The following is a 27,289-nucleotide window of genomic DNA, read 5'->3' as shown; positions in this document are numbered from 1 at the left end:
TCGCGACTGACCAATCACAGCACGAGAAACGCGCTCGCGCTGACCGCTTCCTGATGCCCTACACGTAACAGTGCGCGAGAGCAGCAGCTTCTGCCTTCTCTGCTTTCTGCACCACGGTCAGCTCTCGACTGCACTTGCGCTGGCTAGGCCAGATACGGTAAGGTGAATGCAGAGTGTGTGTTGTAGCTTCTATATTTGAGCAGTTAAAAATATTTGTCATGAAAGATAAGGTGTGCTAAATCAGTGGTCGGGGTGTAATACTGATGAAGGTGATGCTGTCGTGCGGTGACGTCCTCTAGAATCGGAGTATCAGTTACTATTCTCTCATCTTAACGCTACAACATTTCTGTGACGCACAGTCGTTATTAAGAAGAGATGCAGATGTTTTCCGTCACCTATACGCGTTCTCGTGACAGAAACACTTTCATTCAAAAATGTAAAACGACGTTTAGTGTAGAAAGGAATTCGTCTTGGGTTACAGCTGCTCTACACGGGATTTTGTCGGCAAACTAAATAAAACGAGTCCCGGTTGGACACCGGATATTGGAAAGATATGTGACTGGAGACATTACTTTTATTTGTCGTGTAGCTTTTAAACGTTGCAATAGATTTATTTTAGAACTATATTTGATTATTAGTGTGACAGGTATTATTATCAACACACCCTTTTTTATGGTCACCACAGATGTTTAAAATCTTGAATTTGAAGCTGATTTTAATGTAATTCTCAATATAAATCTGATACAGTTGAGAGCAACACTTTCTCTATGCACTGCAGACAGGAGGCCAGCCACTTGTTACTGTCTGTCTCAGTTAACCCAACCCACTGTGTTGTGGCCAGTGGGAAGTTTCCACAGACATTTAAGGCTACAGGGTTTTCCATTGGTCCAAAAGAAGTGTATGTTTCTTTGTTGGTTTTATATGTTAGCACATAATCATTAATTTGAGAGATGAATAGTGACTTCGCAGGCAAAAACATTCAAACCTTCACAAGCATAATGCGAGAGGATTTGAGTGTCACTTCATGTTTCTAAATGTCCAGTACAGCCGCATTTTTAGCCGAACAGGTGCTGACAGCTGAAAGGCTCCGCTTTTCTTGGCTGGAGAGGGAAATAGGCGCTTGCAAGTCACAATGTTAGTTTTAAAGAAGTGTATGTTTCTTTGTTGGTTTTATATGTTAGCATATAATCATTAATTTGAGAGATGAATAGTGACTTCGCAGGCAAAAACATTCAAACCTTCACAAGCATAATGCGAGAGGATTTGAGTGTCACTTCATGTTTCTAAATGTCCAGTACAGCCGCATTTTTAGCCGAACAGCTGAAAGGCTCCGCTTTTCTTGGCTGGAGAGGGAAATAGGCGCTTGCAAGTCACAATGTTAGTTTGTTCTCAACTTCTGGTGGCTGTTGCTCATGTTGACTGTCAGAATGGGGTGGATTACTCCGTTTGAACTTGTTAGTCCTTTGGTGACTGCATTAACTGAAACTCCAGATCATATAAAGAGTGGATGCTGATGAAATGTGGTGAAGGAGTGCAGAACCTTCCTCATCTTTGACTCGGTTTGGAATAGTTGAGTCATTTCCTAGTGGGGAAATCCCCATAAGGCCTTCAATGGTATTAGCTATGACTAGAAGTTCAATTTATATTTCCATGTTCTTATAAAGCAAAACTATATGACTATTTTTATATGAAAAATATTTTTTAATAAGTGTAATTCATAAAAAATATAAAAATTCTATTTTGTCTGAATTAATTCAAAATAAAATACTGAGAACTGTAATTTTAAGGCTTAATATAATCTAAATGTAAAAATAGGGTAAACATGCTTTAACAGTTACATTTTCAATATTAGTCTGTCGATGCAGATAGATAAATTAAACATTTTTTAAAATATAGACCAATAACTGATATGGTACCAATACATTGTACATCTCTAACCATAAGTGTTATTTTGTGGCTGTCTGATGTTTTTCAGCTCCTTATGTTCTTTTCTGCTCAGAAACTGCAACATGTCCATCATGAAGATCCACGCTCGTGAAATCTTTGACTCCCGTGGAAACCCCACTGTGGAGGTTGATCTGTACACCAAGAAAGGTATGTAATGCTAAAAAATGTTACAAATACTTCACAATTTCATTGTTTTTCATTACATTATTTACTTCATATATTTTTGTAATACTAAAAAAAAAGAGAATCACATTATATGTGTATTGACCTGACGATTCTTTCAGGAAGATTAATCCATTTTGTAATGTGCCAGCAAATTCAAAAATGGGTCAATTTTAGAGATAAATAGCATCGTCCATCATCACCACTGTCTCTTCAACCACAGAGCAGTCTGCTCTTTACAAGTTGAACATCAATACAAAGCGACAGTAATTGACTTTGTATGTGGTGTAATTGGGGTGTGCAGTCTGAATGCTGTGGCAGTTTCACATGGGTGAGCTTCTGATCTGCTCTCTGCCTATTCAGGCCCTCATGTTGGTGTCCAGTAGCATAGAGTCGACGTTTCAGGTGGTAGGTGGTTATAAAAAGCTGAAGTTATACATACCACTTGGATTGCATTGCTACAGTGTGGTGAACACACTGTGGTTCATGTGTGCTTTGCACATGAACACAGAAAGTAATTATATTCAAGTTTGGGGTCAGTAAGATTTTTTTTTTTTTTAATTTTTTTTTTTTTTTTAAATAAATTAATACATTTATTCAGCAAGAAAGTATTAAAATAATCAAAAGTGACTGTAAAGTTAAAAAAAAATTTTATTCTATTTATTTATATATTTTTTTACTTTCTATTCATCAAAAATGTATCACTCACAGTTATATTAAGTTGTATTAAGCAGCACAATTGTTGTAATGACTGCTGAAAATTCAGCTCTGCCATCACAGGAATAAATTACATTTTAAAATAGGCTATATTATAATATTTAAAATATTAATAATAATTAAAAATATAATCAAATAAAAACACAGTTATTTTACATTGAAAATTCATAATATTACTGTTTTACTGTATTTTTGATCAAAATAAATGCAACTTTCATCAAGACTTGTTTAAAAAAAAACAAAAAAAACATAGGAAAAAAATCTTACAGACCCCAAACTTGTAAATGGTAGTGTACAACATTTAGATTTTTTGCCTCATTGTATCTCATATTAATGTTTGCTTATTTGCAACAATGCTTAAAAGCATATATTTGATTTTGTAACTTGCTTTTTGTCCAGTCCCCTACACACAAATGTAACACAAGGTGGTCCCTTGTCCTCTAACACATGCTCGGAATTTTAATTATGTTTAGTGAATGACCATTTTGAAAGATTGAGGCTGGCAAGAGAACAAATATGAAGAATATCTCTTCTGCCAGATTGTATTGAACAGAGAGAGAGTTGGCATACTTTGCCAGGTTAGTGTTTGAAGGTGATGAATGCGTTTTTTTATAGGGACTAATGTGTAGAATGTTTATTCATCTTCTGCTGATGTTCTTGTACTTTTCTCCTCAGTCCCAGATGTTTGAAAACAAATGGAGACAACTCACCCAAATCGAATGTGTCCGTGTGTATTTGAGTGCAGCTTAATGAATGTGTTTTGATTAGTATGAGGGCTGGAAAAATACAGCCTAACATATAGCTAGTGCACAATTTCTAAGATTTTGATTCATTGGATTGGCAAAGCATTAAATATGAATGATTGGATCAGTGTATTAACACAGATATGTTACAAAGATCAAAACTAGGCATTATTGCACTCTGCCTGTTTTATAGGTTTGGATACTCTACTGTTGCTTGGTGGAAATGATTGGTTAGGTACAGACTTACTATGTAACGGTTGATGAGTTTCTGGTTAAGCTTTAAATCCGTTTTCAACTGCACGCTCTGGCAATCGACTTATGCTCGCTCAGCAGAGCTGATTGAATATGCATGTATAGATTTGCCACACTCCGAGTCAAAATATGCCATCATGTAGTGCATGTGTGCCAGCCTCAATCAGGGGGTGTCCCTTTCTCTCAGGAGGTTACATCACAAGAGGAAACCCCCTTAACATCACTTTCTACATTGAGTTTGGGTGATAAAAATGCCTTGAGTTACCATGCTTATCAATTGTTTAATCAATCAATTATTTTTTCTGTCAACATATTATGTACTATATATTGACATGTAGTCTGCTGCTGGTCTGCAGAGATTTTTATTTTTATTGTGATTCTGTTGCGTGACCTCTTCTGCAGTGAGCAACATCCTACCATTCCTTATATGGTCGACCTGCTGTGACCTCAGTGGTTCTAGTAGGAAATTCTAGAATCAGATTTCTGCAAAACTAGCAGGGTTGTTTGTACATGTTTATAACCATTCATAGGTTTCCTTGTATTTATACAGGTCTCTTCAGAGCTGCAGTGCCCAGTGGCGCTTCTACTGGCATCTATGAAGCCCTTGAACTCCGTGACAATGACAAGACACGTTATCTGGGCAAAGGTTTGTATTTCAGATATTCAGTTTGTAAATTTAGTATTTCAAAGCGTCACTAGAAGTCTGAGATATTAAACTTTAAAATTAAGTAATTTTAATATTTAATTTAATGTTAATATTTAAATATTAGAATTTAAATATTATTGCTTGACAAAACAATTCAAAGGTTTTTTAAAAATGTATTAGATATTAATAATATGAGAATAATAAATATACACTACTAATCAAATTGTTGGGGTCTGTAAGATTTATTTTTTATTTTTTGAAAAATTACTTTTATTCAACAAGAACCCATTAAATTGTTCAAAAGTGACAGTAAAGACATTGTATAATGTTACAAAAGATGTTGTTTTTTTTATTTTATATTCATCAAAGAATCTTGAAGAAATGTTCCTTGAGCATATTAACATATTATAATGATTTCTGAAGGCTCATGGGACACTTAAGACTAGATTAATGGCTGCTTGAATTATTTTTTTAAAAATAGAAAACGGTTATTTTAAATTGTGGTAATATTTCACAGTACGGTTTTATTGTGTTATTGATCAAACAAAAAGCATAGGAGACTTCTTTCAGAAACACAAAAAAAATCTTACTGACCACAAACCTTTTAACAGTAGTGTATAAAAATAGAATAAAATGTTCTATGTGAAAACTCATTTTAAATCGTGCTTGATTTGTAATGTTTACCAAATGTACATAATATCATATGTATATTTCATACATCATAATAACATCGAGAAAAAATCCGAATGAAATTAAGACTGTACTGCATTTATTTATTTATTTTTAAACCTTAATTTCTTATTTTCTGTGAAATCCATCTTTTTTTTTTCAATGGGATCCATCTGCACTGCAGTGTTTCTTTTCTCCTCTCATCCTCTCATTCTTCTGCCATCTTTTCTCCTCTGTCAGGGGTGAAAAGAGCTGTTAAATATGTAAATGAGTTCTTGGCCCCTGCTTTGTGTAATCAGGTAAATTAGCGTGTATTAACTGAAGTGAGGAACTTAACCCCTTTTAATATAGCACAGAAGCAGCATGAGCCTTTTTTGAGTTTGCTTTGCAGACTAACCCCGGCAGGTATTTGTAGATGATCACTGATGTTTTCATTGACAATAAAGCACCTATCTGCTCTGTGATCATCTAGTCATGTCTGCTCTGCATGTTCATCCACTCCTTGGCCTGGATCAGTGATGGTCTGCTTGTGTCCCTGCAGGTGTCTCAAAAGCTGTTGAGCATATCAATAAATCAATTGCACCTGCTCTGGTTAGCCAGGTAGGAATATTTGTTCTTTGACTAACATGATAATGTATACATACTGTTGTTGAGTTGTGGTTATTAAAAATATACAAGAGAGGCACTGAAAGATTATTTGAGAGAATTAGATAAGTTGGGAACCATTATTATAAGTGGTAAGTGTCTTGTTGTGAATATTAACTAACGTTTGAATAAATATTAGCGTTTAGTCATCTCTAAAGACAGTTATAAAGATAAAAAACCTCCCACTAATCTCACAATGCTGTGAATGCGGTAACGTTGCATTTGTTCTACGCTAAATGAAGTTTGTGTGAACGTCATACTCCTTGAATAATGATTGATATTGTCAGTAATCAATCTTTTGTGCTTAAACAGAACGTCTCAGTCTTGGAGCAGGAGAAGATTGATAAGCTGATGCTTGATATGGATGGCACTGAAAACAAGTGTAAGCATATTAATATGATTAAGTGTTTAGTTATAGTTACAATTCCTTGAGTTGCCAGAACAGAATTTATTCACGGTATGAAAGCATAATTTATCACAGCTCTTCACGCCGGTTTATAAAGACTCTCAAATACGCATCCATTATTTTAATTAACGTGCTCCCTTGAATTCACAGCAAAGTTTGGTGCTAATGCCATCCTGGGTGTTTCCCTGGCTGTGTGCAAGGCTGGTGCTGCAGAGAAGGGCGTCCCCCTCTACCGCCACATCGCAGACCTCGCTGGCAACCCAGAAGTCATTCTTCCTGTCCCTGTACGTGCTCAGAATAATAACCTGAATAATTATCAGTCTTTACTGATGTACATTACAGTGTTTAACTGGTGTCCATCCACCTATTTAATGCAAATGTTGCAACGTCACAAAAAAAATGCAGGATGCTTTAAGTTGGATACATTTTTTTTATTCCATAAATAAACCAAAATCCAAACACATTTACTAAATCAGTTCATAATAAAACTTTGCCCTGAACAAGTCATGTGATTGAATTCATCAGAACATTTTGTGTATTCAGTTCTATCTGCTACTAATGCCGGGTTCAGACTACACAATATTTTTGTCACTGTGTCAGATTACACGATTTTGACTCCTAAAATCTTGTCGTGTCGTGGACAAGAAACATGTCAGACTACACGTTGCTTCCTGACCATTCATCGCGTGCCGTCTTTAACAACGCGCGTGATGTCATCGTGAGAAGGCGGAACTAGCGACTGACTTCCAAAAACAAGAGTGTAAACATTGCTGAAGCGCTTCCGCTATAGTTCGCCAGCATTTTCTTTCTTTGTTCTGTCGTGGTAGTCCCTCGAGGACACATCATACAGGCAGGAGTACTGTTGCCACAGCTCCACGAACCTTTCCTCCATCTCATAATTCCACCTAGCAGCACCATCATCTCTCTTTCGTTTTGCCATGTTTGAAACCTGTGTATGAAAGAGCTTCTGTGCTGCTATTGGTCAACGTCACCAATATGACAGAACTCGTCGTGGACGACGGGAAAAAAATGAAACATGCTAGTCTTTCTGTCGTGATGTCGTGAAGCATCGCAGACACGGAATCGGTTGTCGTCCACTAGGACACACTACACCTGCTGAAACGATGGAATCTTGCGTCCCGACGCCCATTGTCGTTTATGAATCCCCACGACACCCTACGTCAAGCAAATCGTGGCAAAATCGGGCTAAAATCGTGTAGTCTGAACCAGGCACAAGTTATCACTTTCGATAAAAGTGTTTTTTTTTGTTGTTTTTTTTAGTTAAATTTAACACCGATACAAGTTGAAATTATTTTAAAAACGTATTATATAAATACCAGCTAAAATCAGCCAAAAATTGCTGCATACTTACCTACATCTCTGTCTGGAATAAGTGCCCAATGACATAAACCATAAACATTACTGAAAGATGCAAACTATGACGCACTATAAATAGACTGTCTGTTTTCAAAGGCCTTCAACGTTATCAACGGCGGCTCCCACGCTGGAAACAAGCTGGCCATGCAGGAGTTCATGATCCTGCCAGTCGGTGCTAGCAACTTCAAAGAGGCCATGCGCATTGGTGCTGAAGTTTATCACAACCTGAAGAATGTCATTAAGGAGAAGTACGGCAAAGATGCCACCAATGTGGGCGATGAAGGTGGCTTCGCTCCCAACATCCTTGAGAACAAAGAAGGTGAGAGTCTGGAGTTTCGTGATAACAGGTCTAGATGTAGATCTGCCTCAGTTTCATGGAGCAGATTTTTAAGAATGTAAATACTACAGAACTGCCACCATAAATATAAAACATATTCACGGTAAAACATACTTTGGGAATTAAATGTAAACTATTCATTTGATCTTAGAAATGATTTACATTTATAACCAAATTCTTTTTTTTTTTTTTGCCACCGACAAGTACAGATAAGCACTAATATACAATATGGTATAAGACATAGAGATAACACTCGAGATAACTCAAGGAGTCAGAGATTACGGTTATCTTGATTATAGATAAGCGAGTTTACAAACATGACCATTGAACAACAAACTTACTATGAATCATTACCTAAACTTGTTCAGTCCTTCAAAACTAATTTCAATCAAACAACAGATGGTTTTCATTTGAAGATCTGCAGCATTGGTATAATTGAATTGAAGCTAGTGAAGTTCTGCAGCTGAGGCCCACTCTCTGGGGAATTCTGGGAATGCGCATGACCTTGTGTTGCCTGCGAATCACAGCCATAACATCTGCCTATTTCAGAGAAAAATAATGTAGAGTTCTTCACATCTAATTGGAATACTTATTCTGTGAATGTCTAAATATTTATCCTGTTCTTTGCCCATATTATTTGTTATTTTTACAATTAATTTAGTTGCTGTAGGTTAAAAGCTTACGTGTAATAAGCATAGCACCATGAGATATATTTTCAAGATGCATTTATGTTTAAACAAAGTACAAATCAATGTCTGAACTGATTATTTGGCTGTAGCTAATATAAACTGCAGAAATATTAATGGTTTGTTATGAGTGCTTTTGGGCATTTGACATGAAATACTTTTGGGAAGTTAACGTTCTGCATTGAATGTTTGTATATTTAAAACTGCATTTGTCAGACTGCAGAACCATTAAAATAAACTAGTGAAGGCGAGGGTAAGATTTAACATAGTGAAAAAAAAATGTAAGTGAAACCTAAAACATATACTTTACCTTATACATTTTATCCTAAAAGCCTTATGTTGTTTAAAAAAAAAAGTTATGCATCAACTACATATGTTTTTCAGCTCTGGAGCTGCTGAAGAATGCCATTAGCAAAGCCGGCTACACTGACAAGATTGTGATCGGCATGGATGTGGCAGCCTCTGAGTTCTACAAGGGTGGCAAGTACGACCTGGACTTCAAATCACCTGATGACCCCAGCCGTTATATCAGCCCTGACCAGCTGGCTGACCTCTATAGGAGCTTTGTCAAGGATTATCCTGGTCAGTGTCCCTGATCTTTAGTGTTACTGTGTGTGAGAGTGTGATACACTACTACAATCCTCAGACGGCCAGTGACAACTGCTAAGTGCAAATCTTAAGTGTGATATATAAAGATTAAACAAATGTAATTAATAATTTTAGTAATAATAATAATCTAGTGCAGGAACTGATGTTAAACCTTATTGTAAAGTGTTACCAAAACACATTTTCCTTATCTAAGTGCGTGCACCCGAACACAAATTCTTCCCTCATGTCTTTTGGGTATCTTTAGACCTCCAAAAATAGGCACAGGTATTTGAAGAGATGCAGCAGTGAATGAAACCCTGCTGTGGGGGTGAGAGTCTTAACAGGGGTGATTTAACCCCCTAGAGGCCAGTCAGCAGTTCTCCAGACTTACAGAATACATTGTATGTAAATAATAAACTAGTGCATTAACTGTGGTGTATTTATTAGTCTCAGAAACATTGCAGGGTGAAGGCATAAAGAAGTATTTTTGCATAATAATTGTATTCTATATTTGACTGTTGTCCTACACTAGGCCAGTTTTTTTTAGCAACATTTTATACTTTTTATATACTTATTACTTTTTATATAATTATTACATTATATACTGTTGTTCAGCAACAACATTTATAATGTTACAAATGTTTTCTACTTCAAAACCCAAAAAACAAATGCTGTTCTTTTGAATTTACATTACTAATGAAAAGAAATGTTTCTTGAGCACCAAATCAGCATATTATAATGATTTCTGAAGGATCATTATAAGGACACTGAAGACTGGAGTAATGACTGTTGAAAATTCAGCTTTGCCATTACAGGAATAAATTACTTTTAAAAATATATTGAAAATAGATAAGTTATTTTAAATTGTAAAAAATATTTCACAGTATTACTGTTTTTCCTGTGTTTGTTAAGCCTAACCCTAATACCAGTACCAGTAAAATTTCCTCCTTTATAGCAGTTTTGCAATTGAACGATCCTTTATTAAAACGCTAAATATTAAGTAGATAGATAGATAGACAGACAGATTTTAACTCCTTTAACTCCAGCTCAAATCAATAAAGTTCCATCTTTTGCTTCTCAGTGGTCTCCATTGAGGATCCATTTGACCAGGATGACTGGGAGGCCTGGACCAACTTCACTGCCAGCACTAACATCCAGGTGGTGGGTGATGACCTCACTGTGACCAACCCCAAGCGCATTGCTAAAGCTGTGTCTGACAAGGCCTGCAACTGCCTGCTGCTCAAAGTCAACCAGATCGGATCCGTCACTGAGTCCCTTCAGGCGTACGTATTTCTGATGTCTCACTATGGATGTGGATATTTTTACATAAGAATTAAACAACTAAAATTTAGGTTCATGTGGTTTTTTTTATGTAATGTGTTTTGTTTCTGTCTTCCTTTGTTTAGCTGTAAGATGGCCCAGTCTAATGGATGGGGTGTGATGGTCAGCCACCGTTCTGGAGAGACAGAGGACACCTTCATCGCTGACCTTGTGGTCGGGCTCTGCACTGGCCAGGTACAAAGCTTGCCAAGCACCGTCTTATCTAAGGTTGGCCAATGCTGTGTAGGGAATTGCAAAGTAAACTGTCTTTTTTTTTTTTTCTCTTTTCTCTCAGATCAAGACTGGTGCTCCCTGCCGGTCTGAGCGCCTGGCCAAGTACAATCAGCTGCTGAGGTGAGCGGTTGCATTTATACATTACATTTTTATACAAGCTCTTTGCCTGAAATAGTTGATTCTGATTAGTCAATAGTTGCATTATACAGTCAAATATTTTTGCATAATAACTGTAAGCAACCAAATGCTCTCTCATAGCCCTCAACTGTCTTTCTTCTCGCATGTAATATACTACCATTTTAAAGTTTGGGGCCAGAAAGATTTTTTTTAAAGATATTAATATTTTTATTCAACAACGATGCATTAAATTGATCAAAAGTAAAGACAATTATAATCTTACAAAACATTTTATTGCAAATAAATGCTGTTCTTTTGAACTTTATTCAGGTTTTCCACAAAAAATATTAAACCGCATAACATTTTCAACTTAAATGTTTCTTGAGCAGCAAATTAGCATTTTACAAGGATCATGTGACACTGTAGACTGGAGTAATGGCTGCTGAAAATTCAGCTTTGCCATCACAGGAATAAATTACTTTTTAAAATATATTCAAATAGAAGAATGACTTTAAATTGTAATAATTTTTCACATACTTTTTTATTGTTTTTTACTGCTGTATTTTTTAACAAATAAATGAAGACCTGGCGAGCATAAGAAAAAAATCCTACCAACCTCAAACTGTTAAATGGTTCAACTCCTCAATATTTCGTGTTCATTTACCGACTAAAGAGATCCATGATTTATTTTTCCTGCATAGTTTCTTCTTACTAATCCTTACAACTTTAATATATAACATTAAGTGCCAGTCTGCATGTCTTAAGTTGTTTAAAGTGAGTGAAATTCCAAGATTGATTTTGACATTGTTTGACGTCTGCAGGATTGAGGAGGAGCTTGGTGACAAGGCTCGTTTCGCTGGCAAGAACTTCAGGAGGCCCATCTGAAGTGGCGGCCCATCATCAGTCTTAGTGTGTTCATTGTGCTTACTCTCCCACACATAAAGCCACGCAACGCCAGCTCCTGTAGAATGGAGACTAGATGGAAACGCAGTGAATTCAAAGGTCCAGATCTGTAGTCAGTGGCACAGAACACTGCTCTCCGTGACAGCCCTTGCCCCCATCCACATCTATGCTTTGGTATCCAGATAGCATCAGTCCTTTATTGTGTCTCTGTGTTGTGTGAGAGAACTTTGTTTAGCTTCTTGTGAGTTGTAGTGATTCTGGTGCTCCACAGAGTATTTTAGCAAAGAGCTAAAGCTGTTCACTGTTCTGCGGTGTGCAGCATGAGTATGAGCATTGTGTTGAGTATGTGCATAAGTGTTAGTTCTATATGTGTGGCATAACAAATAAATTATCCCTATTAAAATGGAAGAGTGTGGGTAAAGCGTATATATATTTATCTACTTAATATAAACAAAACTTTGTAATTTGCCATTATATACTATATATATATATATAATGCATTTACATTATCAGTGGGTGAAGCTTATATTTATCTATTTAAATCACAGTAGTATAAATCTACTAAAACAGGGAGACTATATCTGCAATTTAGTATCCAATAGGTCGTCCTGAACAGAAAGTGTTTTCTGACAAGCAATCAAGTAACATTTCAGCTCTTCTAATAAAACTAAAAGCCCTGTTGAGTTTGGTTTGAAAGAACAGGTCAGAATATGAGGTTATGAGCATGAGTGCCAGGACACAAGGTTAGTGCCCCAGTCATGAAAAATCTGAAAACATCCCCAGAATATTCCCATCTTACAATTGTGTTAGAAAAGTTTTAGCCCTAGAAAAGTGAAGGAAAATAATCAAACAAACAAAAAAGTGTAAGACAATGCTTGTGCTTGTAATTTTGGTCAGCTAGAAGGAATTAGTCAGTGCAAACCTTCAAAATCCTAATCTGTTAGTCACAAACTGGAAAACAACATGGAAATGAATAAAATCTAAAAGTGATATGGAAAAGTAATGGAAATTCATCTAAACTCTTGCATGAACATTAAGCTAATAGAAAGTGCCCCAATCAAGTATTCAGGATAAAAAGAAAATTTAAAACCATTACATTTGTATTATTATAAATATTTTTATACTAAAACCCATACAGAAACCTGAGAAAGACTTTAACTATCTGTCACTGAGCAAACATATGACAGTAATATGAACACAAACCCTGGAGCAGCAAAAACAGAAGCGCCACCCCAGTGGTTGTATCAGTCATAAATCAGTGTAATCAGTACGCTGCGCATTCAACAGTATGACAGACTCGGATTTGCTGTTTCCACGAGTGATTAACTTTGTCTTCAGGAGATTCTGTTATTTCAGTATATATGTATACTTCAATGTTTTGAGAAAGAAACGTTCATAGTTCTACCACTGAAACGTTTGTGTAGAGATCGTGTTTTATTCCACACTGCCCTCTGCCGTTGTTTTAGTATACTGCACAATCTTGGCTAAGATGCCACCTCTTTTCTCTGCTGCCATGTGTGAGGCTTTTGTACAACGTTATGCTACCAAAATACTGCGGAAACAGCATTTATCCGTTTTGTATGCTCCTCTCTCTCTCTCTTTTAATGACTGGCCTATTAAAGCAAAACAAATAAATAAATGTTACTGATTAAACATAATTTAAGTTGTTCCAAATCTGTACCAGTTTCTTTCATCATCAAAGAATATATTTTAAAGAATGCTGGTAACCAAACAGTCTATGGTCCCCATTGACTTTCATAGTATTTCTTTCCATACTATGGAAGTCAATGGCTGCCGTCAACTGTTTAGTTACCAACATTCTTCAAAATATCTTCTTTTGTGTTCAACAGAAGACAGAAACTCAGATTTACAGATTCGGAACAGCATGAGGGTGAGTAAAGGATAACAGAATTTTCATTTTTGGGTGAACTATCCCTTTAAGCATTTTCTATTTATAGGCACACTAAAATAGCAAATTTTAATAATAGATATTTTGATTATTCTTTTAATGCATAAAAATATACAAATTTACTTGGTTGGTTAGCTAATTCATATTCAACTTCTACGCTACGTATTTGTAAAAAAGGAAAGAAAAAAAAACATGCTTTGGTATGATGAAAGAACATCATGGCTTTGAATTTATTATTATTAGGACTTATCATTTTATGTGATTACGATATATTAATTGAATAATTCTCATCTGCATAGTACATGCACATGCATACATATTTTCTTCTGGTTTTTCTTTGCCATCACTGTTCCTTTGGGAGCATGTATCCGCCCACAATTCGATAATCAAATCACACTGCACTTTATTGTCTCCTGTAATCCAGATCCTCATTATATTTCACTCCTCAAAGCTCCCACAACACACTAACCCATGCCTTCATTCAGTGTCGCCAGTCTCTTGGTTTTAAAAACCAGGGAATTTGCCAGATTAAAGGTGCCATAAAACCTGTAATGTACATTATACCTTGACACACAGTATGTAAGGGATTACTAATAGCAGAGTTTCAGATGAGCTGCCAAGACAAGGTAGCACTGCAGTGGAAATGAGATTCAGGCCATCTGTCTTGTTCTGGCAGGAATGATCGAGGTATGGTATTCTGTATCAAGAGCTTGCATATTTCAACTGACAAAGGGAAGGGAGGTGTGCTGTTTCTTTTTCTCGCACAAAACCGGTCTCTTAACTGCACTTGTACATTTGGCTTTGTTTCTCTGATTACAGACACCTCCTGAATCCACTTTCCTTCCTCGGCCTCTCCCACTGAAATCAATCACAGCGTGCTCCTTCTCCTCCAATCAAGACCCTCGGACAAAAATTCTACCCTCTTCCCCCATTTTTATTGTTCATTCAGCCTGTCATGTCACAATAGACTAACAAGCCATCCGTTTCCCACACAATATCTTGGCGCGAGCCTCTTGATACCTTTAACATAATGAGAGGAGAAAACAGCCAGCTGTGATCATTACACCATAACACAAAACAGTTAAGACTTCAGTCTGTTTTTTTTCTCCAGCACTATGATGCCACGGCGTGTCCATTTATCATTTTCCCAGCTTCCTTTTCTTTGTTAGACAATGCTGCACTTGCATATGCAAAACATCCTGAAACCTGCTTGTAATATAGCAGGTGGTGACACACTCGACCCCTGAAATCTAATCTACGAATAAGAAAATGTCTACTTATTTTTTAAAGGGGTCCTATTATGCTCTTTTACAAAGTCTTGATTTTGTTTTGGGGGTGTACTAGAACAGGCTCTCATACTACGTTGTTCGAAAAACACATTATTTTTCACATATTTTACATTATTACAACACCTCTCTCCCCAGTCTGGCATGAACGGCTCGAATAGTTCCTGTAACAAATGAAGGCCCGCCTTCTGTAATACGAAATGTGCTGTGTTTGGTTAGCTGGGCCAGTGTGTGCTGTGATTGGCTCCACTCGGCACCTGGTCGGGAAATGTCACGCCTCTTACCATAGCCGCCTGCAAGCTTCATTGTAAATAGTGCGTCAATATCAAATCAATTTGAGCACGATTTAAACCCGGATGATTGTAACCACTCTAAGTTCGACTGCCTTGGGAAAGCTAGCGTCTCTCCGACATAGTGATAACACTCGTTGCCTTCTCTAGTGCAGCTCAACCAGGTCTCGTCCCATTCGTCGATCTTTGTGATATCACAAATCCCAGAAAATATGCGTTGTAGTCCAAACGAGTCGTTCGTTGTAGTTTTTAAAAAGTGATTTCTATTAAATAAAATATCTCCTTATAAAGTGGACTTTGAACTTTGTAACTTTGCAGATCTTTTTTATGCTCAAACAGCAACATTACAGATTAACTAAAGTTGAAAAGTGAAAAAGCATAATAGGACCCCTTTAAAATAATTAGTCGTGTTGACTAAATGAACAAAGTAATTATTTAAACAAATTATTATTTAACTGTAGCCTAATTATTATTTTATTTAGAATAATGTTTAAAAATAAATTATTATAGTTATTATTGATTAAATGACTCGCTCAGGGGAGTCGCCACCTACTGACGAAGAGGCCTAAATGCAGATGGCTGAAGGAATCACTAAACTAATCTACATTAATTTTACACTCAACTTATTCTAAATTTTCAAATCGCTGAGATGAATCTAAATCCTCACCATTATCATGTATATATCTTTCTTTTTGCAATTCGGTTCAGTTGAATGCTAATAGAGAATGAGATAAGATCTGGATTTCCCTTGAATGTACGTAGCCTACTGTATAAAATGCAAAATAGCAACACATTTTCACCTAACGTCTATTAAAATGCAAAACAGGATTGTGTCAGTTATTCCAAAGCACCATTAATATATTACCAATGTTGTTAAATGCACCGTGTGACTGTACATAGCCTACTAAAAATACACATGGCTACTGAGGAAAATGTTAAATGTAAAACGATATGATGTTGTTTTTGTGAGATTACATCCATGACAGAACAGCAGAAGGTTAAGTAGAGCATTCAGGGCTCAGCGGTCACGTTCAATGACCCACTGCTGAATGAATCCTCTGGGACTGACTGAAGCATCGTTTCAGAGAGGGAGAAACACGAAGTGTGGAAGACTACAGTATAAACCAATCATTTCCACAGCAGGGAGCAGCACACTGTATGTGCTTATAAAGCACACTAGAGAGGAACATTCTAAAAGAGCATTGCAAAAATAATGTGGTCCCTCCTCGGCCAGGTGTTTAAAGCTTGGGAATCCTGAAAATATAAGGTCATGTTACTCATAAACAGAAGTGAACAGATTTATGCTTTTAAAATGTGACTTATTCCCATTTCATATATCTGAAAACGTAGCTGTTTAATACGAGGAATCCAAATAGGCCTATAGTGTACTAACAAATGGCGTTTTTCAACAAAGACTTTTAGTGAACAACTTGTCCTACTTTGCTTCAGTGTAGCACTAAAAAACAGCATTCGATTTGGTCCAACTGAATGAATCAGTGAACCAGCAGATTGTGTTGAATCTGAACGAGTCATCGCTCCTTTCTAATGGAAACGATCCAAAGAGATTACATTAACAAATTATATCTAGCTCATGTGCAAACTGAATCGGTAGTGAACCATAACCTGACCCACTTAAATGAAAGTTGGTTTGTACGAATCGTACAGATCTTAGTAAAAAGGTGAGAAGGGGCCTAAAACTTATCAATGTGTAAAAATGACTAATAATAACCATATTAAAATAGTGTTAGGACATTACAGAAACTCTTTATTTATGCTATTATTGTCGATTTTCTATAGCTTGATAAAAGTTCATCAGTGGAGGAGAAAATATCCCAGCAGGCACAGGACGTCAATATAACATCAGGTTGACATTGGACATGTCGTCGGACAGACGTCGCATTTTGGTTGAGGTCCCAAATGACGCACTATACACTTATACACTATGTACTTATGCGCTATGTTCTCAGCCATTTAGTGTATGAATTTTATAAGGTTATTTTGTCATTAATAATCTGAGTCTGATAGCCCCTCCCCCTTCACAATGTAATTAAAGCTGCAACAGTTGAGTGCATCATGGCTGCATCTGAAAGCTCTAAAATGCTGCCTTCGGAGGCTGTATTCAAAGGCAGGAAGGCATCAAGGCACGTCCGAATCCAAAGTCTGCTTCACTTCCTGTCTCTGGAGGTACCTTCTTCTGATCGAATTTTGAAGGCAGCATAGATGTATCCTTCGCTGCCTTTGATATCCCACAATCCTGTGCATCCCATTACGTGACGGGCCCTGTCCCAAATGGAACACTTCATGTGCACTTGCGGTCTTACGGACTTAGAATGGCCGCCGCGTGCGCGTGTCCGTTAGCAGATGTCTCTGTTTTACTGTCATAAATGTCTTTTTTATTGTTGTTAGCATAACTGTTGCAAATAAACATACATTTTATATTTAAAAAAGTTTTAAAAATATGCTATATAATATATATAATAAAAAAAATGTAAATATAAATTTTTTTTATGCTGGTGTCCATCAGTGAATCTGCTGACGGACACCGTGCTGTGTTGTCACAGGAACATGCCAGCTGAAGATAATGAGGAAATTACATTGCTCCCTTTGCCAAGTGCGTTCCAAACTACTATAATGGCACGCACGTGCCCTGCTCACTCCAATGTCCCCACTCCAAGGGGATAGGGATGATCACTTCCATTTGGAATTTGCCCCGTGAACCGTTCGGTACTGATAGAACAGGGCTGCGTTCAGCCTTGACAAAACGGTGCAAAAGGTTTTTTTAAATGGAAACGGTGGTGCGTTGAACACCCTGTTCTGATGACGCAAGATTTGCAGCTATAGCAGCTGAGAAGGCCATTTTTGTGTTCTTTTTGGAAGAAATTTCGGAGCCTAATGAAATCAGTATAAATACGCATTTAATACTGCAAAATACGCTGGATGGTACAGTCACTGCCCTTGCCGTCCAGAATAAAAGAGAACATCCCAATCGAGTGAAGGGATATGTGGAAACTGTGGTTCCTAATTATTGTGATCCAACATTTGCCTCGCATTTCAGGATGAAAAGACAAACATTTCAGGTGAAGGATAACCCTTTTCTTCCCTCCGAGACTGTGTTATGATCTATATGACCTTATTATTTTTATTGTGAGTATTAGGCTTATCATTATTGCTGATCACTGTTGTTATGCTATGTTATTGTAATATTTACCATTATATAATCAGAGGGGTATAGAAAAGTTTATTAAAGTGTCACTCCACAATAAAATAGCAAAATATATAAATATGTATAGTATTTTTATGTTACATTAATCGAAAGGATATGGACCAGAAGACATTGCAATTACTAAATGATATTTAGACAGACTTAAAGAAGTTCCAGATCTATACTTGTGCTCTTATTATTTCAGTTATTTTGCCTTTAATGTAAATAAACATGTGCAAACAATATACTTGCTCTTGTGAATTTATTTGGATGTTAATTACATTGTGCGAGCTGTCCATTTAATACCGCGTGGTTTATATACATGCTGCTGCTGACTGGGCTGACATGTTTGACACACACACCTAACAAGAGAAAACGCATCTCAAACCCCGATGCACACCGTTTCCAGGAAACATGTCGTTCAAACCGGAAACCATTGCAAAACGGTGCACACCGGTTTGAGCTTGAACTTGCCCCAGGTGTAAATGCCCTCCAAAACGCATTCAAGACGGATATAAATCCGATCGCTCAAACCACTTCAGGAGGTGGTCTGGGCCGCATTCCAGACTAAACTCGACAAGTGTAAATGCATCTGGTTGTTGAAACCACATATGTAAAATTTTACTCCTCCAAAAATGTTAAAATAATAAACGTGTGAGAGCGTGTTATAGGCTATATGACATTATAGTCAGATATGACAGCGCTAATGCAAAACGCGTCGCTGCGGACGAGTAGTATCTCTTCAGCAAACTGCCGAGAATGAAACAAAGTAATATGCAGACGGTCAACACAATCATCTTCATTAAAAGTAGTAAGACAAACGTATCTTTCCAGTGCAATTGGAATGCGCTCTCCGATCTTGAAATGAGTAGTAAGACAAACGTATCTTTCCAGTGCTGATGCCGCGCGCTCTCCGATCTTGAAATGAGCTGATAATTAATAAAATGCAGCGCTTAACTTTTGATTTCGTTGACGTGAACTCCAATATAGCGCTGGAATTGAAGATCGGATTTATATCCGTTTTGCGACGACACTTTTATGTGGCCAAGTGTAAATGGAAACGTTTTAACAAATCAGATAAATATCCGATCAGCGAAAACACATGAAATGACCAGGTGTAAACAGGCCCTTTGATTTACTCATGTTGCACCGTATTTCATTTTAGGCGTTTGTACAGTGTTGCGCATTAAAACCAATCACACACGATTCTGTTGAGCTTAGGAATGCAATGGCCAATCAGAGGCGTTCAGATGAGTCATCGCCGAAACTCATCAGCTTTGTTGAATGCGCGCGCGTTCGATGACTGAATTCCGCAAATTCTCTCATCATAAACAACAAAGCTAGATGTACGTACAATGTTAGTAAGGGATTCATTTCGCAGTGTAGACAGCTTCAGTGATTATAAGGATAGTTTTGTTTTTTTGAGAGTGCGATAGATCAAAGTTAGTGATAATGTCATTTCTGTACGTAATTTATTCGCCGTTTGAATAACCATGGGAAGGAAACGTTATATAATTATCAATTTCTAATGTTTTAATTAAATTGTGATCACATTAAATACAAATTAAGTCCCATTAAACATATTTTATTAGCCTACATGACACCCATGTCTGGTTCTTGCCTAAAAAGACAGGTTTATGATGTTTGTAGTTAATAGATTTGGCTGCTTTTAGCCTTACCCTGGAGTTGGTTCACCCTCTGCCTGTCATCCGGGGACTTAAAATACACTTTTACTACATAACTTACATAAGTGCATAATTACGCGATTTGGGACGCACCTAATGAAAATCGGTATTTGACGCCACTTTAACTTTTTTTACTTAACGTTGGATTTTGGTTACACAACCTAAAAACAACAAATATCTAATGTCAGCTGACGTTAGTATTAATTTGGACATCAAATTAACATTGAATTTACATTTTGGTCATCTGACGTCGCAACCGAAATTTAACCAAATATCAAATAAATGTTTTATGAGGTTGTGTGCCTGCTGGGATATAAGATGAATATTTGCATTTGTTGGAACAGTATGCTTAAAGCTATCAGATCTGTAGACATTAAATAAACAATGACATACATAATTTGTAACGAATTAATCCTGGCTCACTCATATATATATATATATATATATATATATATATATATATATATATATATATATATATATAGAGTTAAAAACTACAACAACAACAGTTCCACAGCACAAATCTGTGCTCATGCATGAGACGCTTAAAAAGCAGCGGGACGGACTTCTGGTGCATGCTTAGAAACGATTAAAATAAGAGAATAAATGCAATTAAAAATATTTAAAAATTCGAATCACTTGTGTGAATCAAAATTCCCCTCATTACCATTCTACCAGCACTGTTTATACACAGTCCTACACACAAAACCACTCACACATACACACGCGCGTTTTTAAATCACAAAATGGCCAACCTGATTGGTCCGCGTCTTACGCTCTGCTCGCGTTCAACCTATCGCAGCGCGCGACACTGGAAAGTAGGCAGAGCGTTTTCACTCGCACATCATTCTTCTTGCAGGAAGAGCCGCGGCTTTCAAGCGAGGGGGGGGGGGGGGTTCTTTCTTACAGAAAAGAGAGCGAGAAAGACAACACTGTGTCCCAACACTGACCCGTTACAAACACTCCTCACCACCATAAATATTGATAAGTGACAGCCATATCATTAATATCGGTGTGCCAGGAGTGTAAAACGACTCCAAAACACTTGAAGCGGCACTTGACTCTCATCCGCTAACCGCCGCTGCTCAGTTACAACATCTCAAAACACAAAATCTCTGATGTTGTAGAGAAGGATTTCAGGTAAGTTCCGCCTTTGACCATCTTCTCGGGTGCACGGAAGATGATCTGATTCGCTTATGGCTGTTGTAATTAGCTCTGTGTGTTAATCACAGCCGCTGTGAGCTGCCGTTGAGGAGGTGTTATGCTTTATTAATACAAGAGACATTAGCTAGCAGGCTAGCATCATCATCCTCATTATCAGCGTGTGTGTGCCAACGATCACATTGTTTGACAAAGATACATCTCTCTTTTATTCATGTGCTGATATAAACATAACACCGCGACATTAAGTCATCGGAAGGACAGTAGACCCGGCCAGAAGGGTTATTGGAGAGTTTGGATAGGACTGAACTTGATAGTCTGGCTCGTGTTTTATTATTTCTTGCACCCGAGTAACGAGCGCTTTGTTGGCAACTTGTGCGTGCGCACAATCACGCACGCATCTCCTTCACTGTGCAGTTTTTAATTGCTCTCTTACCCTAATTATGTTGATGTGCTAAGACAGTGTCATTGCAAGCTTGTGAGGTTTCCCAGAAGAATCAGTCTAGCCTGTCTTGGGATTTCTAAATCAAGCCTGCTTACTTGACCACATAGTTTTATTGTCAAATGTGTCCTGAGAGGTCAGGTGACAGTATTTACACACCATGTTTGTTTAGTGTCTGGCTTGTCAGAGATGTGCTTTGGAAGATCAATCCACTGTTTTTATAGTGGTTGTCATGAAGGTTCCGATGGGCATTTGTATGTGTAGTTTGTTGCTCGAACTGGCTATCGAAACAGCTTTCAAAATGATACTAATTTGTTCGAAAATCGAAAAGAGATGAATAGATGAAAACACCAATGAAGTAGACCGACCGTGAAGATGTAAACAGGTGGTTGACACTGATTGCATTTCTATTATGTGTTGTCACTGTTACTTTGTATGTTTGCAAAAACAATGTGTAGATGATTTGTTAGATACTAGCTTAAGGGAATAATCCAAAAATGAAATTTATCTGAAAATGTACTCACCCTCGGACCATCCGAGATGTAGATAAGTTTGTTTATTTATTGGAACAGCTTTGGAGAAATTTAGCCTTACATCACTTGCTCACCAATGAAACCTCTGCAGTGAATGGGTGCCGTCAGAATGAGAGTTCAAACAGCTGATAAAAACATCACAATAATCCATAAGTAGCCTAATTCACATGACTCCAGTCCATCATTAAAAAGTGAAAAGCTGCACATTTGTAAGAAACAAATCCATCATTTAGATGTTTTTTACAGCAGAGAATGTATTTTTTTCCTCTGGCTGTAGTGTTGTTATGCGTTGTGGACTGATATTTTAGCCAGAAGCAACGGCGATTTACAAATGAGGACAATAGTAGCAATCAAAACAACAAAAGAGCAATAATATGCAAGTGCTATATTAGTATATTATTATAATGTTATATTTCAATTTCACAAAGAAATGTGCAGCATTTTGTCCAAGCAATAATAAAAGGACACATTTAATTTATAATTTGTCTTAAATCTCATTTAGTAAAAAAAAAAGAATAATAATAATCGTGAATCGAATCGAATCGTGAGTTGAGTGAATCGTTACATCCATAGTTTCCACCATCTAATTTGATTTAGGTGAAGTGTGGCACAGTTATAAAGATTTGTCATTCTAGGATGTAGAACTAGAGCCAGCTAGTCACACTTAATTGGAAATATACTGAATAAGATCATAATCGTGGCATTGTTTTCTTGTCCATTCAGAATACAGTAAACGCAGGCTGAATTGTACAGCCACCTGCCACTGTGTTGCACTAAGACCAAATGGCACTCTTAACAGCTTGTGATTGGAGGAGGCAGAGGTGTGTTTTTGTGGTCATTTTTCTCCAATGCGTTAGATAATCCCTCATACACTACTCAGCCAAGCTGTTCTGTTTTGCTAAATGATTTAATGTGTAAAATTGTTATTTCATGTTTCTTGACTTGTTAGTATACATGGCTTTTTTCTGATTGTCAGGGCTCAATAAGGAATGGCCCACTGGTCCAAGGCCAGTGCGAGAAGGTTTCAGGCCAGTTTACAGAACAGTCACTTGTCCTTTTGGACCAGTGCTGTATTGCAAATTAATTTACATTTTCTGAGCTCGTACAACCATTTTTAAGCTTGGCAAACTCAAATTTTTGTTTTTCTGTATTGTACAATTTCTGCTATATTGTCACTGAGATAATGATTTCTAAACATTGTTTTCATTGTATATTATTGTTTTCCAGCAAAAGTATGTTTATGAATCAAAGGATTTACATTCTAGCTGAATAATTGTCAGTAGTTTTTTCTGTAGTGCAAAATCTATTATTATTATTGTTATTAATACTTCTATTTTATGTAATAAATATGTTATAATTAATATATTATTTCCAACCAATAGTAAAGTTAAAATTTTTTACATCTATTAAAATATATAAAATTCTTCTTCTTCTTAAAATGCCTATATTATATATTATATTATATTTTTAATGTATTATTTCATGTATATACAAATATACATAGCTAAAAATGAAAATTGGAGATTAATTTGTTGTGTGGCCAGTGAAAATCAGAACTTCTCGTCTGACTGGGCCTTGGTTCTCATCTGAACTGTTGTTTGTAGTAGGGCTGCACGATAAATCACATGCGATATTTAATGCGCATCTTGTAAGAAAGTCGGTTCTTTAATCAGCGGTAAATCTCCATCATCTGCGGGCTTTCACATAGAGCAGCATTAACTACACAGAGCCGTTGTTCACTGACAAGCTGCGCAAAAAAATCTCTGGAATATGAATGTGGTTTTGCGCAGCTCGTCAGTGAACAACGGCTCTGTGTAGTTAATGCTGCTCTATGATTATGAAAGCCCGCAGGTGATGGAGATTTACTGCTGATTACAGAACCGGCTTTTCCGATAAGATGTGCGTTAAATATCGCATGCGATTTATCGTGCAGCCCTAGTTTGTAGTGATACTATGTGGTTTTGCTCTACAGATGCAATTGAGCCGTAATTGCCAATTTAATTATTTTACAGACTTGCGACATTAAGTGACATTCTCCTCACAAATAGACTTATCTTAAGCGCAATGGCTTAGCTTTATGGTTGCTCCTTAACAATGATTTTCAGCACCATCTGCCTTGGGTTATGTGCTTATCTAGCAGGCTGAACGAAAGTAAAAAACAATCAAACAGGCTGGGATTATCACATGAGCATTTGGTCGTGCACAGACCTCAAAGCTGATGTCACCCATTTAACAAAACACTTAGACCCACATGATGCCTATTAATGAAGAATCTATAACACTGACATGACCACATGTTCTTGTTTGTTGCTACTGTATTTGTGCACATAGTTGTCAGAGACTTCAAATCAACTAGAATAACTCTCAATTTGCTATTCTCTGATGATCTTGTTATTTCAGCGTCATGCTACAAAAAGAGTGTGTGGGAGACTTATCAGTGTAGGAGAAAGCTATTAGTAATCATTCTCTGCTGGCCAAAGGGCATGAGAGTACTCTCAAGGGTATCACAGAGCAGCTATGTAAACTGTTGAACAAAATCAGTGTCACACTGACTCACAGCTGTGCTCATTTTTCACCCCTAAAGGCGAGGACCTATTGTATTTGCTGTACGTATAGGCCTGGCTCAGCTTTTGAAAACAGGTTAAAGCACAGCACATCCTTCTCGTCGCAAAAGCAGCACTCAATTCAGCCACATCCCACCTTTTGAATCATGTTTCCCGAACACAGTGCCTGACGTTTTCATATTTGAAGAAGATTCATGACTGTGTTGACTGAGTCGCTCTTGCATTTTAACAGCAGAAAGGGGTTTTGTGGATAAATAGCTTGACAGTCACATCGCTGGACTCTTTCACACCATGGACGATAACTATAACTACATAGTTTTAAAGGAATAGGTCACCCAAAAATGGTTTATTTTTTTTATTTTTTTATTTACTGAACATGTACTCACCCTCAGGCCATCCAAAATGTAGTTGAGTTTGTTTCTTCACCGCAACAGATTTGGAGAATGAATTACTTGCAATGAATCCTCTGCAGTGAGTGGGTGCCATTAGAATGAGAGTCCAAACAGCTGATAAAAACATCACAATAATCCACAAGTTGTCCATGTGACTCCAGTCCACCAATTATTGTCTTGTGAAGTAAAAAGCTGTGTCTTTGTAAGAAGCAAGTCCATCATTAAGAGATTGTTAACTTCCTCAGAGTCCTCTATCAATAATATTGTTTTCTCCAGTGAGAAATTCATTTGGTCTGAATCAGGAGAGAAATATGCACAGATCAAACACTGTTTACAAGAGAAAAGAGTCCAAAACAGTTCTAAAGAAATATGTTGGTGGAATTTAATGTGAGAGGATGGACTCTCACATGGACTTTTTTTTTTAATTTATTTATTTATTTATTTTTTACTGGAGGAAGCATTATTATGGACTGTTGTTTTGGCTTTGTTTAGATTACTTATCAGATTATTTATCAATTATCAGTCATTTGAACTCTCATTCTGACGGCACCCATTCACTGCAGAAGATCCATTACTGAGCAAGTGATGTAATGCTAAGTTTCTCCAAATCTGTTCCAGTGAAGAAACAAACTCATCTACACTTTGTACGGCCTGAAGGTGAGTAAATTAAATTTATTTATTTATTTATTTTTTACTGGAGGAAGCATTATTATGGACTGTTGTTTTGGCTTTGTTTAGATTACTTATCAGATTATTTATCAATTATCAGTCATTTGAACTCTCATTCTGATGGCACCCATTCACTGCAGAAGATCCATTACTGAGCAAGTGATGTAATGCTAAGTTTCTCCAAATCTGTTCCAGTGAAGAAACAAACTCATCTACACTTTGTACGGCCTGAAGGTGAGTAAATTTGCATCAAATGTTCATATTTGGTTAACTATTCCTTTAAAGAACTCAAGAATTTACAGCAGCAGTTGACATAACTGCAGCACACGCTTGTAAGAAACAACGTTAAGGTTCGTTGGTGTGGAAGGGAATATAATAATCATTATAGTTATCTTATATAGTTATGTTCTTGATGTGAATGTGCCTTAATTCTCTTTTATTAGTACAGTTTAATGCTGAGACGTGAGAGGTAGCGGTAGCCTGCTGCGTAAACTTGTGCCTCGCTGTATTATCCACATCAGTCAAGCTGTCTCGCACAATCCTAGATTCTCGTACTCTTTTAGGATAGAGGCAGCAATCGGGGAATCGGTGACAACAGAAGTAATCTGGTTAGCGTTTTTGGCATGACGTGAATCCATCTTTTGAGCAAGAGTGTGCTCAGAATCCACCCAAGAGGGCAATTTGGTGCAGCTGCTGCCAGGGCCAGTGTGAAGCAATCATGGGGAGAGCAGTAAATAATGGGTTGTAAATGGAAGACATTTCCTATGAATTGTCAGTCAGTCGACTGGAGGGGAGATCCCATGTGGATGCTGGTGTGCTCTCGCTGCCTCGCTTCTCCGAGCTGATTTGTCAATATTTAGGCAGGGAGAGGCAGCATTTACATAATGCTCCATCACATTGACACACTGTTCCTTTTGATCCGGGCCTTGATTCGTGTCATAGTTGACTGCCCCCGGTGTGTGGCTTAGCACAGACTTGGAAATGTGTTATAGTGCCGCGACATTTGGTGCTAGGAGAAAGGGAGGCGAATAAGGTAGATTTTTCTCCCAGGGACCTATTCTTTCAATTAAGCGAAGCCATGAAAGTAGTCTCAGCCTTTTTGTTTACTCAAAAGCTTCGAAAGGTGCATTCAGCAAGTATATCTAAATCACTTAAGGCCCATTCACGCCAAGTATGATTGTTTTAAAAATCATTCTAAATTTAAAAGAATAGCAGAGTTCATGTAATATAACGATATAGCACTGAGGAACTATATTGTAGGATTCACTTTAAAAAAAAAAAATTTCCAGGTGGTGAATGATGAAAATAACCATCAGCCAATAAGAATCCTGATCTAAAGAGCTTAAGCATATAAAGTGGCAGATGACAAAACTGCAGTTTATGCTTATAATAAACAGATTGATATCA

At 37.1% G+C, this 27,289-nt stretch overlaps 2 protein-coding genes across 5 annotated transcripts in view; both read left to right on the top strand.

Moving 5' to 3' along the window:
- Positions 1–12,157, top strand: eno1a (enolase 1a, (alpha)). 3 transcript variants are annotated; one of them, XM_016280130.1, is made up of 12 exons: positions 1–157; positions 2,000–2,094; positions 4,372–4,467; positions 5,377–5,435; positions 6,094–6,163; positions 6,338–6,471; positions 7,661–7,883; positions 8,972–9,169; positions 10,257–10,458; positions 10,582–10,690; positions 10,791–10,849; positions 11,668–12,157. In XM_016280130.1, the coding sequence occupies exons 2-12, from the start codon at positions 2,010–2,012 to the stop codon at positions 11,729–11,731; spliced, it is 1,299 nt and encodes a 432-aa protein (XP_016135616.1). In that variant the 5' UTR covers positions 1–157; positions 2,000–2,009; the 3' UTR covers positions 11,732–12,157. The 3 variants fall into 3 exon arrangements, with proteins under 3 accessions (XP_016135616.1, XP_016135615.1, XP_016135614.1); XM_016280129.1 differs by lacking the exon at positions 5,377–5,435 and adding an exon at positions 5,678–5,736 and having other exon boundaries at positions 1,976–2,094; XM_016280128.1 differs by lacking the exon at positions 5,377–5,435 and adding an exon at positions 5,678–5,736 and having other exon boundaries at positions 2–157.
- An 8,829-nt stretch (positions 12,158–20,986) lies between these two features.
- LOC107591099 (arginine-glutamic acid dipeptide repeats protein-like) overlaps positions 20,987–27,289 on the top strand; it is a 176,234-nt gene continuing 169,931 nt past the window's right edge. For both annotated transcript variants that reach the window (XM_016280125.1, XM_016280120.1), the window contains exon 1: positions 20,987–21,261. The gene's annotated coding sequence lies outside the window, so the exon portion shown is untranslated. The remainder of the gene's footprint in view (positions 21,262–27,289) is intronic.

This window comes from Sinocyclocheilus grahami, unplaced genomic scaffold (genome assembly GCF_001515645.1).
Source record: "Sinocyclocheilus grahami isolate Dianchi unplaced genomic scaffold, SAMN03320097.WGS_v1.1 scaffold137.1, whole genome shotgun sequence".
Taxonomy (NCBI): Eukaryota; Metazoa; Chordata; class Actinopteri; order Cypriniformes; family Cyprinidae; genus Sinocyclocheilus; species Sinocyclocheilus grahami.
The sequence above is the reverse complement of the archived record's forward strand: the minus strand, read 5'-3'. Positions and strand labels throughout refer to the sequence as shown.

Excerpts from the sequence above, each read along its gene's own strand:
- eno1a (XM_016280130.1), top strand. The coding sequence starts at position 2,010 with ATGTCCATCATGAAGATCCACGCTCGTGAAATCTTTGACTCCCGTGGA. Across the intron at positions 6,472-7,660 it reads AAGTCATTCTTCCTGTCCCT|GCCTTCAACGTTATCAACGG; the intron begins GTACGTGCTCAG and ends CTGTTTTCAAAG. Across the intron at positions 10,850-11,667 it reads AAGTACAATCAGCTGCTGAG|GATTGAGGAGGAGCTTGGTG; the intron begins GTGAGCGGTTGC and ends TGACGTCTGCAG.